General features: G+C 41.4%; 1 protein-coding gene across 2 annotated transcripts in view; it reads right to left on the bottom strand.

Annotated features, from left to right (window-relative positions):
• Positions 1-5183: 5183 nt before the first annotated feature.
• Positions 5184-13910, bottom strand: part of AGMO (alkylglycerol monooxygenase) — a 367919-nt gene continuing 359192 nt past the window's right edge. For both annotated transcript variants that reach the window (XM_075589124.1, XM_075589125.1), the window contains exon 14: positions 5184-5671. In XM_075589124.1, the coding sequence (XP_075445239.1) occupies positions 5591-5671 (81 nt within the window). In that variant the 3' untranslated portion in view covers positions 5184-5590. The remainder of the gene's footprint in view (positions 5672-13910) is intronic.

Genomic DNA, 13910 nt, shown 5'->3' with positions numbered 1-13910 from the left:
TAGGCTTTTACATCTGGAGGGTAGGAATTCAATAAAATCCTCTGAGCATATTAAATCAGAAAAAGAGATGCCAAACTCTGAATTTTTTAGATTCCTCCAGATTCGAGCATTCTACACTAAAATTCCAAAACGCCCAAGGCGAACAAATTTTGAACAGCTCTGTTCAAGAGGAACAGACTCCAAGGGACTTACTTCTAGGATCTATAGAGAGGTGGTCTGTCCTGCGAAAGACGACGACATCAAACTCAGTTATAGGAATAGTTGGGAGAGGAACTTAGGGGAGACATTAGATAACGAAGACTGGGACACAATAGTACTGGCAGCGGCAAAAAGTTCTATATGCACTACATTAAAGGAGAATGCATATAAGGTCCTGATGCGGTGGTATCTCACCCCGACGAGATTGGCAAAGTTTGTGAAAGGCTACTCCCCATTGTGTCCAAAACAATGTGGAGAGCAGGCAGACTTGTTGCATATGCTGTGGAGTTGCACCAAATTGGCCCCAATATGGGAAGATGTTAGAAATTGGCTACAGAGCATTCTCGGTCTCACGGTCCCCTTGGACCCCTGGTTGTTCCTGCTTGGCAGACGCACCCGGGGGCTAAGCAGACGGGAGCACAAATGAATTGCACATTTCGCAACAGCCCTGAGGTGCGAAATCGCAGCATTGTGGAAGCAACCAGAAATACCCACGATCCCGAGAATTAGGAACAGAATCTGGTACGTTTGCCGGATGGAACAGTTGACAAGTCTGGTCAACGACACCGGCACAAACTTTCTAAAAGTCTGGTCACCATGGCTGGCCCAGTCTGATATCCCAGGGGTGAGTGCCGTCAACATTCTGCTTTGCTAGCTCAAAATGCATTCTCCTCTGATGTGCCGGTACGGACTTTGGATAGGTTGAGAACGGGTAGGGCTGACCGGGTCACGCAACTTTCCGATAAGGAGTTAAAGAGCAAGGACCTGAGGCTGGGGGCTGCATCAAGTTGATAGGAGCTTTACATAGGACTAGGAGGTGGGTGCTCTCCGTGCGGCTTCCTCACCCCCACCCCACCCCACCCCTACCCCCATCTGTCATTGTCTGTCGTCTCGTGTGTCTGTTGGTCTCCCCTGTGAGCTGGGTTGGCTCAAGTTACTGAAAACAGAGGGGGTGTGGATACCGAATTGTAAGACAGTGTGTTGTTAGATTCTTTTAAGCCTGTACCATTCACCCAATAAAAATCTTTGTTTGAAAAAAAGAATGTACACGTAGTGCGACGGCCATGAAAGTAACGCGCAGGGCACAGTACATTAGGCGCATGGAGGCCCAGTAGAGTAGAGGCTCCGTGGGGACTACACCACCCAGCAGCCACTGGGGCTGCTAACCATGTGATGCCACAGCAGCCAATAGGGCTTGCAGATTCCCCTGAGAGGAGGATACATTTTGCACACTGGAACAGACACAGGCAGTCGGTGCTGGGACACGAACAGGGTAGGATGTATGTGCAGGGGTCTGTGACCCTCTTCATTAGGCCAGATATCCCTCTAGGCCTCAGCTAGGCCCAGACTCAAACTTTAAGATTGTGGCTGCTACAGGGACAGGCCCTTAGGCAGGGACCCTGCCCCATTAGCTATTTTCTTAGTTAGGGACACAGCTGCAAGCTGCGCTGTCTGCCCATAGTGATCCTGGACAAACTAAAAAAATGCTACTCGCCAGACAAAAAAGGGACTCTCCCCCTCACCCTTCTTTTTCACCCCCTCTTTCTCCTTTTCTTCTCACCCCCCTCCTTGTCTCACCCCATCCTGCTCTTACTCTCACTTACCAGGCTTCAAGGAGCACTGTAACAGAGGAGGGATGGTGGGCAGCCGGCGGCAGAAGTGGAGGACTGAAGACCACAGGAGCGGAGTGGCATCGGAGGAAGACATCTGGTTGCAGGAGAAGAGGGCCGAGGACCGCTGACATGGTGGTCCTCAGTCCTCTTTTCCCACCGCCAGCTGTCTTGGTTCGGTGCCACCCCCGGGTCTTCAGTCCTCTTCTGCCACTGGCCACCGCCTCGCCATCTTCTAAAATCAACTTACCATGGGTGAGCGGAGGAGTGCATTTGTCGAGCCCTGTTCATCATCATGAGAATCCTCGTTAATTCAAAGAAGTGATATTTGAATGGAGGAATAATCAGTCCACCCCCTCCTCCTCAAAGTTATCAAGTTCCTGTGATTGAATTTGTGATGACTTCTTTTTCAACATCTGACTGTTTTAACAGCTCTTCAGAGTCTAGTAATAGAAAAGTCACAGCTTGTTCTGCAGTAATACAGTTTTTGGACTCCGACAAGAAGGATGTGCCCTTTGCAAATTACTTAATGTGTGGGCTTGTTGGTAGCAGTAACAGGCACAGAAGAAGCTGGCACTGGTGTCAGTGGTGGTCCTGTATTTTAGCTAGGGCCATAGCAGGCTGACTTGAACTTCTAATTCCCTTTTGATATCCCTTCTTAACTTGAAGTTTTTTGTCTACAAGAAAGAGGGGGGCAGGAGGAGTGAATATCATATATATTGATATTGTGATTCAGTGACAGTGTCATCATTGTCCTTCTCATACTTGCTCTTACTGCTGTGAATACTAGTAGTATGATCACCACCAACAGCACCACCTTTAACTGATTGCTGCTACTGAATACTGGTTGGCACACGTGGTGCACTGCAGAGAGAGAATTACAGAAACTCCGTGTTGACTAGTTTATCACTTTTACCAGAAAATAATTGAGTGTATGAAATGTTCTTGAATATTAATTATTATTCTTGTTATTATGTCAGACTAATTTCAATAACCTTGAAAATTAAACCGAATATCAGCTCTAGGAATGTAGTAAGAATAATAATTCACAATAAAAAAAATATATATAGCTGGAGCTTGTTCCGGATTGTGGAAGTAATGTATCCAGTGCTAGGAGATGGAGAGACATAAGGTGGGGGTAATGATAGTGCAAATGTAGTGGGGTGCTTACACAGAGCGGGTGATCCCCACTAATATGTGTACCCTTATAGATGCTACTTTAGTCCTCTTACCCAGTCTCTCCTGGCCGGTTATAGTGTGGAGTCAAGCACTCACTAGGGAACATCTCCTCGCCTCTCCTTCTGCACTGCGAGTCTGAATGAGTCAGAACTAACCTTCCTATACCCCCGGTGGCGTCCGTCGAGTAGATTCAGCAGAAAAGAAAGATCGATGTGACTGCCGACAGAGTGAAAAAATGTTGGTGAGTTTCAAACATTTTTTCACCTGGAGCGGTAGTCACATCGATCTTTCTTTTCTGCCTAATTTCAATAACCAGCTGCTAGATACAAGTTATTTAGAAAGCTCATTGTATTGACCATGAATATATTTGTATACAGTTATCATATCTCCTCTTAGAATTTTTTTTCCATTGTAAACAAATCTAATTTATTAGCTAACCTCTACTCATGCTAGATTTCCATCACCTTTATTAATTTGGTGACTCTTCTCTGCACTTTTTCTAGTTCTATAATGTCTTTATTATGGAGCTTTGCCCAAAACTGTGCTCCATATTAATGGTGTGGTCTTACTAATGCTTTATACAGTGGGATAATTATGTTTACTTCCTTTCCATCCATTCCCCGTTTAATGCAAGGTAATATCTTACTTGCCTTCGCAGCTATTGCATAACATTGTGCACTATTGCTTACAAAGCAAAGTGGTGTAAAAGGCGCTCCTAAATTAAACCGTGATATAGATTCTAATAAATGATTATTTTATACGGGAATAGAAATTATTTATATGTGAATTAGAATAATAGCTATGTGGTAAATAATAATAAAATAAGTTATATAAATTCAAAACACGCAGCTCTAAACCCTTTTCCAGAATTTGTTTTCAAATCCTTCCATGTGTCGAAATCTTCAAAAAGTTGGGGAGCGCAGGTACAGAGATAGAAAAGATAAGGACACAATGGTGCAATACTGTATCTTCAATAGGAATGTGGTGGGTGATCTCATATAGGAATTACACTCACAATCTCTAGAATTTAAACACACATGTATCCATCACAGCAAATAACAGGTTAAACATTTTTTCCTCCAGTGATTCAGCTTATCTCGGAGTGAAAGAAATAAGGGTACAATAGTGCAGACAATCCAAATAATTTGGTAATTATATTAAAAATGGAAGAACAGAGTGGACTCACTCTTCAAGAATTAAACCAGCAATTTCAGACACATTTCAGAGAAGATTAGACCGGGAGAGACTGAGTTTCAGTGATCTCACCACCACCCATGCTGCTCTCGGCATTCTTCCTGAGGTACAGTATCTGCATCATTTCTGGTTGGTACTCTCTGGATACTCAAACCTCAGTCAGACCTGCGTGTCTCTCTCTCGTTTCGTCAGGAGCCCGCTGTCTACAAGCACTCCTAAATTTTTCTCCATCAAGGATTGACCTAATTTTGCCACCTGTTTATTCTTGTTTCCCAAATGCTTCCACATATCTATATTTAGCCTCATCTGCCATTTACCTACCCAAGTTTCTAGTCTATCCAAGTCCTTCTGGAGAGAAATTACATCCTGGTCTGATTGTATTACCTTACACAAACTATTGTCATCAGCAAACGATGAAAACTTTGCTATCTATGTTAATTTCAAGGTCATTAATAAACAAGTTAAAACGCATTCGTTATAGTACTGAACCTTCAGCTACTCCACTTGAAACTTTAGCCCAACCTAAAAAAGTTAAATTGTATGACAATTCTCTGTTGTCTATCCTTCAACCAGTGTTCAATCCAGGTGCAAATATTTTCACAGACACATTTCTATGGGTTGCCCATGACAAGCAGGCTACTTGGGATATTAAGGGGTTAATATATTCAAATATGCATAAAAGTTTAATATATGAACTATTGTATGTATTCCCTTTTCGTAAGTGATACTGTAACTAATGCCAGGAGCTTAGTGAATTTGATAATGATATGATAATGTTTCACATGTAAGGGGTTATTCTTGTCTTGAATCATGAGTTGTTACTGTTGTTCTTTGTTGTCATTGACTACTCAGATTAATACTGCCTGGCGTAAACACATCTTGGATCTAGTGATTTTAATGCTGGTGATGCTGAACTCGATTGGATGTGGTTAATCAAATATATGTATCAATTAACTATGGTCTCATATTGCAAATAATAATCCATTGAAAATAAAAACAACGTTTAATTGTATCAGGATCTTTATTTGAAACGAAAGCAACAATATTATGAAAACCAAAAGTTAAAGACATAAAATGAGGAACAATTACAGTTCAGAAAATTGTCTTACGATAAATGAGCACAGTTTACTTGCTGATTTGCATCAGATATTTGATGAGTCATTGGAAAATATGAAGGGCATTACTGAAGGGCTTCACAAAGCATGTGTACCAAAAAACTACAACAAAATGGATGCACAGGTAGTGTCGGATAAATTAAATGAAAATAACTCAAGCATTAAAACTAAATCAACCAAACATTTTATCTTAATTGCTGAAAGAAAATTACTTTACATTAGTTACAGAATCATTGTGCATTGCCTTTAAAAAATACAAAATAAATGTTTCCAATTTAAGAGGCAGATGATATTTCATTTACGTTTTACTTGGCTGGTGATCCCTTGTTTTATGGTTTGTAATCCCCACACAGCAATGCAGATGGAAAATATAATCTGGAAAAAAAGAGTGAATATTTGGAATCAACTATACTGTAATCAATAGTTGATAAAAACAAATTTGTCCATTGTACATTACATATAGGTTCAAATTATTATTACCTTTATAATAAGGTATTTCTTATTACACTAGTAAAAGGTCAATATCAATTCAAATCCCTTTTAAAGGAGAACTCTGAATAAACTCAATTTCTCTTGCTCAGGATTGGAACTACACTATTTTCAGCTCCAGGGAACCCCGTGGTTTTCAAAAATGTACTCGTGAAGTCACCGGTATTGTTTCATGGTTTTTAAAAGGCAATCCAATAAGGAGCAACAACTGATGATGTTGCAACTTCCTAACGGCCTTATTTGGCAGCCATTTTTTTCCCTGAGGGAGATTTAAATCTGGTAACTTCCCCAGTAAGTATCTCAAGAATCCAGGGGTCTTAAGAGCTGAAAATAGTAGTGGGACCAAAGGCTTCCACCTTGAAAACCAAAATGGGGACTAAAAGGCCACACAGAAAAAGAGTTGGAGGAACTGTAACTTGCCAAGGAAAATCTTTGACCATCTCACAGTAACACGTGAGATGGTCCATAGAAGGCTATAATGGCCCATCGTATTAACACAGCGGGGGTCCTTGCATTTGAATGGGACTTGCAGCCTTGTAGGATTCACACAGTGTGAGTCCCATTCAAATGCAGGGACCCCCGCTGTGTTAATTAATCCGATGGGCCATTAGTCTGGCTGCAGGAATCTCACCGCATTGGATGGGTTTTAGTGCAGAATTCTCAAGGCAAGCAGTCTACAACTGGCAGTTGCAGCTGCAATTTCTTTATTTTTTCTATTGCTGTATAAAATTCAGCAGTCCATTGTCATTAACTCTATCTGGTTTATAAATTCTGTTTACTTCACAAAGTCTGCAATTCAATAGAATCATTAACGCTTTCATATTTTAGCGCAAAAAAAGCGATTTAATTTGGCAAAGAGATACTGTAGTGCCAACGATTATTGTAAAACAAACCTGGAGCAATCTCCAAAAAGACCCAAGTGCATGATGGGTACAGAATAAAGAATAAAGTGCGCAACCCAAAACACAACTTAACCGTGTTGAAACAATGTCAAACAATACACCACTTATTCCTTATATAATCATGCGTGTGACAAAAAATCCTACTATATAAGGCACTTCCCTACTGTGGAAGTGATAAAAAATGTGTTTAAACCATACAAAACCGTTGGTGTCGGCGTATGCAGCTATAATTAAAGAGTGGCTCAGCACTCCCACGCACTAAGATATAAAAGACAAAAATATAGGTATATAAAGATATACTTCACCATTTGCGTTTTGCGCTTTTTTTTGTCATTTATCTCCACATGCTGGTTACATGCTGGGTACATGCTGCAACATTTCACACATTTCTGCAGACAGACTAATGGCCCATCGGATTAACAGCGGGGGTCCCTTGCAGTCCCATTGAAACTGAATGTGACTGCCAGGAACCCCTGCTGTGTTAATCCGATGGGCCATTAGCCTCTGCAGAAATGTCACTGAAATGTACCCAGCATGTACACAGCATGTACCTGGCTAGTTTAAGACAAGTTTAAGGCAAGTTTTAGAATACTCATTGGCTTGTCTGTAATACGCTTTCTACCACATCAAGCTCCTATACAAACCTCCTGTGGGTTTTCTCATTCGTAGTAGAAAGAACTCTCAGCTTTGAAAAAAAAAAAAAAGATTGATGAAAGAAGATTGAAGAAAAGAACATGGGCAAGGACTGAAGATTGTCATCCGACCTATGGATTAGGCCTAAAGATAGTTAATGTTTTTTTTTGTGTTTTATTATTTTTTTTTTGCCCTTTTTAAAGGGACTGAGGTGAAGATGTCCAAATTGGATTACATTGTTTTTATTAGGGAGTTTTTAATACTATGTGGTGCCATTTGTGGCACATAATTCTTCTTTTTGTGGATTAGTTTCAAAGGGTTCATGGAGACCCTTAAGAGGGAGAGTGGGATAAATTGGAAGTTTCATTTACTAACCTCTTCAGAACTATTGAGGCCAACACAGCCCTCATTGAAATGGTCTAGTAGGGCACCATGGTATTGCATATTATTTTATTTTATGTATGTGTTTTTTAATGTATTGCATATTACATTGTTAACTATTGATATGCCTGGTTTACAGGTCCGTATGGGGAAGGTAAATGTAATTAGTAATTAGTGATAGGGATGTTAGAGTAAGGTGTTGGGCATAAACCCCTAGTAAACCTAATTTGATAAAGTGATACAAATTGGAGATATTTTTTGGCAGCAGAACGATATCGCTAGATATTATACTTTAGTGAAATAGTGTAAATAAGAGATTTGACATGATCTCTGGGTTGTCTTCAAGGGCATCATGTACATTCCTAAGACTAGTCTTGCTAGCAAGACAAAAGGTTACAGAAAGGGCACTCCATTTCCTTACAGATTTAAAAATGTATGCTACAGTAATTAAAATCTGATGTAATTCCCAAAGATTCAAAATATAGATTTGGGGGGGGGGGGGGGGAGAGCGGGGAATTAGTCAGTGCTACAATATAAAATATGACTGTTTTTTCTGTGTTGCATATTACAGATATTTGTTTCCTCCTCAAATATTAGTTAGCCCTGTCAAGATAGATGTCCGAGCGTGTATTCAAATCATGTGAATGTTACTCTGCGGGAAACATTAATCTAGGCTTACATGGAGAGAGTTTTAGGGTATTTTATACTCTCAGATTAATTTGAGATTAATATCATTCACTCTCCCAGCCATAAATGCTACAAAAGATTGATTAATGGGATATAAGTCACACCCATAAAAGGTTGCCTGTTCTTGTCATAATGGAACGTTTTTGAGCATAAAAACAATGCATTTTGGTATCAAAAATAGAATTCAACAGAGGGGTGTGATACCAAATAACACAGGAATTCTCATATTTCGATCTTTGAAACACTTGAGGAGTCAAATAAGTGGTAACACATTAGGATTTGTACTTTTAATATGTAATTTATTCAATTGTACATTTATATATTATTTGTTGTTGTAACAATCCTTTTCTGTAACCAAGCACAGTACCCTTTTTGTGAATTAAAAAGATAAATGTAATAAGCACTGTCTTGGAGCTTTAATCCTTGTACCTTATGAAGAGCTTACCCACATTTTTTAACACATTTTGCTGCATTGGATTTGTATTTTAATTATATATTTTTCTAGTATAAAGGGGAGCAGGGACTCCTGGGGTAAGAGCTTAAATTATTCTTGATGGTGGAAGCAAAAATGACGTGTAGTGTGATTGTTATTGGGGAGATATTGCTCATTTTTAGTGCTCTGCAGAGAGGTAAGTACATAAACTGAATAGCTGGATATTATAACCCATTTCACATACACAAGTTATGCACACAGGTGTAGCGTTCGAGACATCACTACTTTAAGACTGATGATATGGCTTTAGTGAACAGATTTTTATATTAGGTTGGTTATAAACCCTGATGAAGCCATTTTTTTGCATTATCGACCTTTAGTGAACTTAGCACTAAAGTCCTATTGAAGTCAATGGGGCTTCCTTGCAATAGTACTGGATCAGCTATATCACAACTTTCAAATCAGTAATGCAGAGGATCACCCAATATACAGTACATAGTCATTTTAAATATCATAACTTCTATAGAAATGCTGTTGTAGCATGTGGTCCTACATATGTAAGGAAAGCCTCTTCCCCATTTATGATTTCAGTCCCAATATTTTGCATACAACAGAATTCTTCTTCCACATTGGAAAGCAGCGTCACAACATATTGAATATAGGTTATTGTTAAATGCCATACATTGATTGAACTGCAGATGAGGATTTTAGGTTATGGCATGCAAAAGGGCACACTAACGGTATCACTTTTTAAACTGATATCCATCTTAAAAACGAATTTTTTCCCTAAAGCTTTGCTTGCAGTATTACACAGTTTGTTCATCTACGCCTGGAATTAAGCTACTGAGTATAGAATAAGTAGCCCAGTTGTTTTGTTCTGTTGGACTCATCACTTTAAATTGGTTGTTTATTGAGAAGCTGAAAGGGGTTACAAAACAGATGCAATAAAATTATCATGGGTTAAAATAATGGACAGCAATCCTCATCTGTACAAGGTAGAACAAAGATGATTATTGTATGAGTGCATGTGTATGATCACCAAAACCTGCATCAATCACTTTGTTGTTGTCGTTGTTCGCAAACTCACAGACACAGGTTCGTTGATAATGAGAAGTTTATTGCTTGTACATGCAGCACAGAGTATGATCATACACACCAAAAGTCTATTTGACTCTCTGCAAGGTGAGGGCCCACGCAGGATGTATATACATTTTAGATTCCTTTGTTTAATATAAGTTACTAGGCAGAATATATAATGACATCACTCGATGCATTCCCTATACACGAGGGGATAGTCCTCTTCCAAACCAATCAAATTATCTGTCATTTTATCTATCCCAGACTGGCTCCAAAGTTCAATTCATCTAACCTAAACTGGTTCTTTTAACTCACCACAAAACATCAGTGTTTGAGCAACAAAGCACAGTCCATATACCACACCCCACCCCCCTTTGGAGCAAAGTCCACTCTTGCAACAACACGCATAGTGACATATAAAACATACAAAGACAAAATGAAATCCGCACACTGCTAACAATCTCCTCTCCATAGACCCCCAGTCTTTTTCTATAATATCAACAGTATATTCATTTTAGCAATATTACTTCATCATTGTCAGATGGTGCAATAGTAAAACTGCAGGCAAGGATTCTGGGTAAGGACAAACAAATAATAACACTGAGCGTTCCTTTATAATTGCATGCAGATGTAGCCAGACTTACTGTTTTTGGTGCCACGCAAAACCAAATCTAGATCCACAGCATTTATTTGCGCCCCTCTACCGCAACTGTGCCAAATGGAGTTTAGGGACTGCCGTACAATTCTTCAGTTACGATAGGTGGTGCTAGTGTGCTAGTGTGTCTTTAATCTGGATGCAATGTACTGTAACCCACCCTGTATTCCTAAAAATAACCATAGATGACTAAAAACAATTTTTTTAAGTGTAGCCGTGTCCCATCTTATCTCCTGGCCGGGGAGGGGGACGGCTGCAGAAGTGCTCAGGTGCTGCCGGAGCCATGGGCAGACCCGGCTAAGTGCGGGGAGCCACTTCAGCACTTCAGAGCGCAGGCGGCAGCCATTTTTACTTCGCACATGCGCAATGTGGTCCTTGCATATGCACATTGGAAACGAGTTGCAGTGGCCATTACAGAGGCTCCGTGCGGGACTACATAACCCAGAGTCCTTCAGGAAGAGGAGGGCACATGGGGATAGAGCAGCCAATAGGGCTCCCGGAGGAAAGAAAAGGAGTTAGATATATTTTGTCGCGTGCTCAGTCAGGAAGAGGACAGCAATGGGTGAGGAAGTGTCCGGGTGCCATTGGCTCCCGAATTCCCCTGCAGGTCCCAGTTAGGTGTGTCCCCCCAGGCACAGTATTGTAGCGAGGGCCCAAGGCAAGACGCTCCCCTATTACTGTGTAGTATTAGTTCACCGGTGAAGAGAAGCCACGCAGTGACCTGTGGCCTGTGGTCTGTTACCTGGGATCAGACAACAGGCACAATAAGAGATACTAAGGGACACCCTCCAGCTGGAGCTCCGTCAAGAGGTGGACACATTCGGTGCGGACTTAGAGGAGTCAGCAGACCCTCAGTCGTGGGATCACATTGCGGCATTGCGGAAGCATCATCTTCCATTGGTTTCACACAAAAGGTTGGTATACAAAATAAAGAAAATTGGACTCAGTAATAATATATGCACCTGGATTGAAAACTGGTTAAAGGACAGACAACAGAGGGTTATCATAAATGGAACTTTTTCAGGTTGGGCTAAAGTCGTGAGTGGAGTACCTCAGGGATCGGTACTGGGACCCCGGCTTTTTTAACTTGTTTATTAATGACCTTGAGGTTGGGATCGAGAGCAAAGTCTCCATCTTTGCTGATGATACTAAATTGTGTAAGGTAATAGAATCAGAGCAGGATGTAATTTCTCTTCAGAAGGACTTGGAGAGACTGGAAATGTAGGCAGGTAAATGGAAGATGAGGTTTAATACAGATAAATGTAAGGTTATACATTTGGGATGCAAGAATAAAAAGGCGACTTACAAATTAAATGGAGATATATTGGGGGAATCCTTGATGGAGAAGGATTTAGGACTGCTTGTAGACAGCAGGCTTAGCAATAGTGCCAAATGTCATGCAGTAGCTGCAAAGGCAAACAAGATCTTATCTTGCATCAAACGGGCAATGGATGGAAGGGAAGTAAACATAATTATGCCCCTTTACAAAGCATTAGTAAGACCACACCTTGAATATGGAGTACAATTTTGGTCACCAATCCTAAGAAAAGACATTATGGAACTAGAGAGAGTGCAGAGAAGAGCCACCAAATTAATAAAGGGGATGGACATTCTAATTTATGAGGAGAGGCTAGCTAAATTATATTTATTTACATTAGAAAAGAGGTGTCTAAGAGGGGATATGATAACTATATATATATCTTTTTAGATGGGAAAGGAATAAAGGGATATACCAAATAAGTATGCATGGGAAGGATGTTGATCCAGGGATTAATCCGATTGCAAATTCTTGGAGTCAGGAAGGAATTAATTTTTCCCCTTAATGGGTTTTTTTTGTTTGCCTTCCTCTGGATCAATAAGTAAGTATAGATATAGGATAAAGTATCTGTTGTCTAAATTTAGCATAGTTTGAACTTGATGGACCTATGTCTTTTTTGAACCTCATCTACTATGCAACTATATACCCTGGTCTGGACGGAGATCAAGAAGGTACCCACGTGCCCCAAAAACCACACAAAGTGAGTAGCGCTGCGCCACACACATTGGGTCGACTTGGCTCTTGGGACACCGGGTGGTTAGGTGCCCAGAGCACCTCAGTACTTTTGGGGGATTTCACGGGGTGTGAATATTGTGTTGGGACACTATGTATAGTGTTATCTAGTTAAATGTGTGTCAGTAAATATAAGTTAGTTATACCTGTGTACGTATCCTTATTTACTGACTGTATTGGTTCCTGTGAGGGGTTATCCTGCGGCGCTAGAGTACCTTCCAGGTGGAGGCACTGTATCAAGATAGAAGAGCTCACCCCAGGCTCCCGGCGGCAGAGGCTTAGGCCTTCTGTGAGCCACAGGTAAAGACAGCATATGTAGTTCCCTTAGTTACGTGGAAAGGGGGCTACATTTGGAGGCGCTTCTGAGATTCAGACCTGCGGTACCCGAGAGAGTAGTGCAAATTAGCGAAACCCTGTTTGTGCCATCCAAGCAAGAGGTCTGCGACTGGGTCTTTGAATTCCATGAATCTTCCTGGACGTGGTCGCAGTAGGGGATGATCCCGCCAATACGTCCCAGCGTTAAGTCTATACCCATCTAAGACAACTCCCCGGTCTAGCCAACGCACGGCTCATAGGCCGAAAGTGCGGCACAAAACACCATTGGAGTATTGTAATAGTGACCGCGGGCCACGAAATATCTGAAGAAGATTCTCCACGGGTCCTGTATCTACTTGAAGCCCTGACCACGGGTTGCCCATTGGTAAACTCTGGTCTAACAACTCCAATGGTAACTTCCAGTCCGGGATACTCATCTGAGGTACCTTATCGGACTGAAGTTTAATGCCCCTCTTACACCCATGGATGACGTCACATCCTTTCCCACAAATTACTCGGTCACATGGTGGTTAGGCTTCTCGGGTGGGTAGCGGGGTAGGGTGGGTTAACACCTTAATTACTATAGAGGTTATTAACCACTATGGTGATTAAGGGGCTAGGGGCCATTAGATTGTATTAATTATGTATACTTTCTGGCAAAGGAGGACATGGCCCTGCAGTATGCTGACGATTTCACCCTTCACATTGGCAGGGGTAAGTAGAACAGGTTTTATTTACTTTATTTATGCCGCCTGGCTAATGTTGTGTTTAATAATGGGCAAATAATCTATTATCCACGGAGACCACCTGAGGACCCACAGACACCTGTGGGGAGGAAAAGGGGGCTCCACAGCTTGGGGGCCCCGGGAACCACGAGGACCACCCAAGGGCCCCCAGACACTTGTAGGTACAACCCGGGGACCTCCAGACACCCACGGGGACCACCTGGAGGCCAACGGAGCCTAGCGGGGACCACCCAAGGGCCCCCAGAC

The sequence above is a fragment of the Ascaphus truei genome, chromosome 2 (genome assembly GCF_040206685.1).
Source record: "Ascaphus truei isolate aAscTru1 chromosome 2, aAscTru1.hap1, whole genome shotgun sequence".
In the NCBI taxonomy this organism is placed as follows: Eukaryota; Metazoa; Chordata; class Amphibia; order Anura; family Ascaphidae; genus Ascaphus; species Ascaphus truei.
This window is presented reverse-complemented; position numbering and strand designations above follow the sequence as displayed.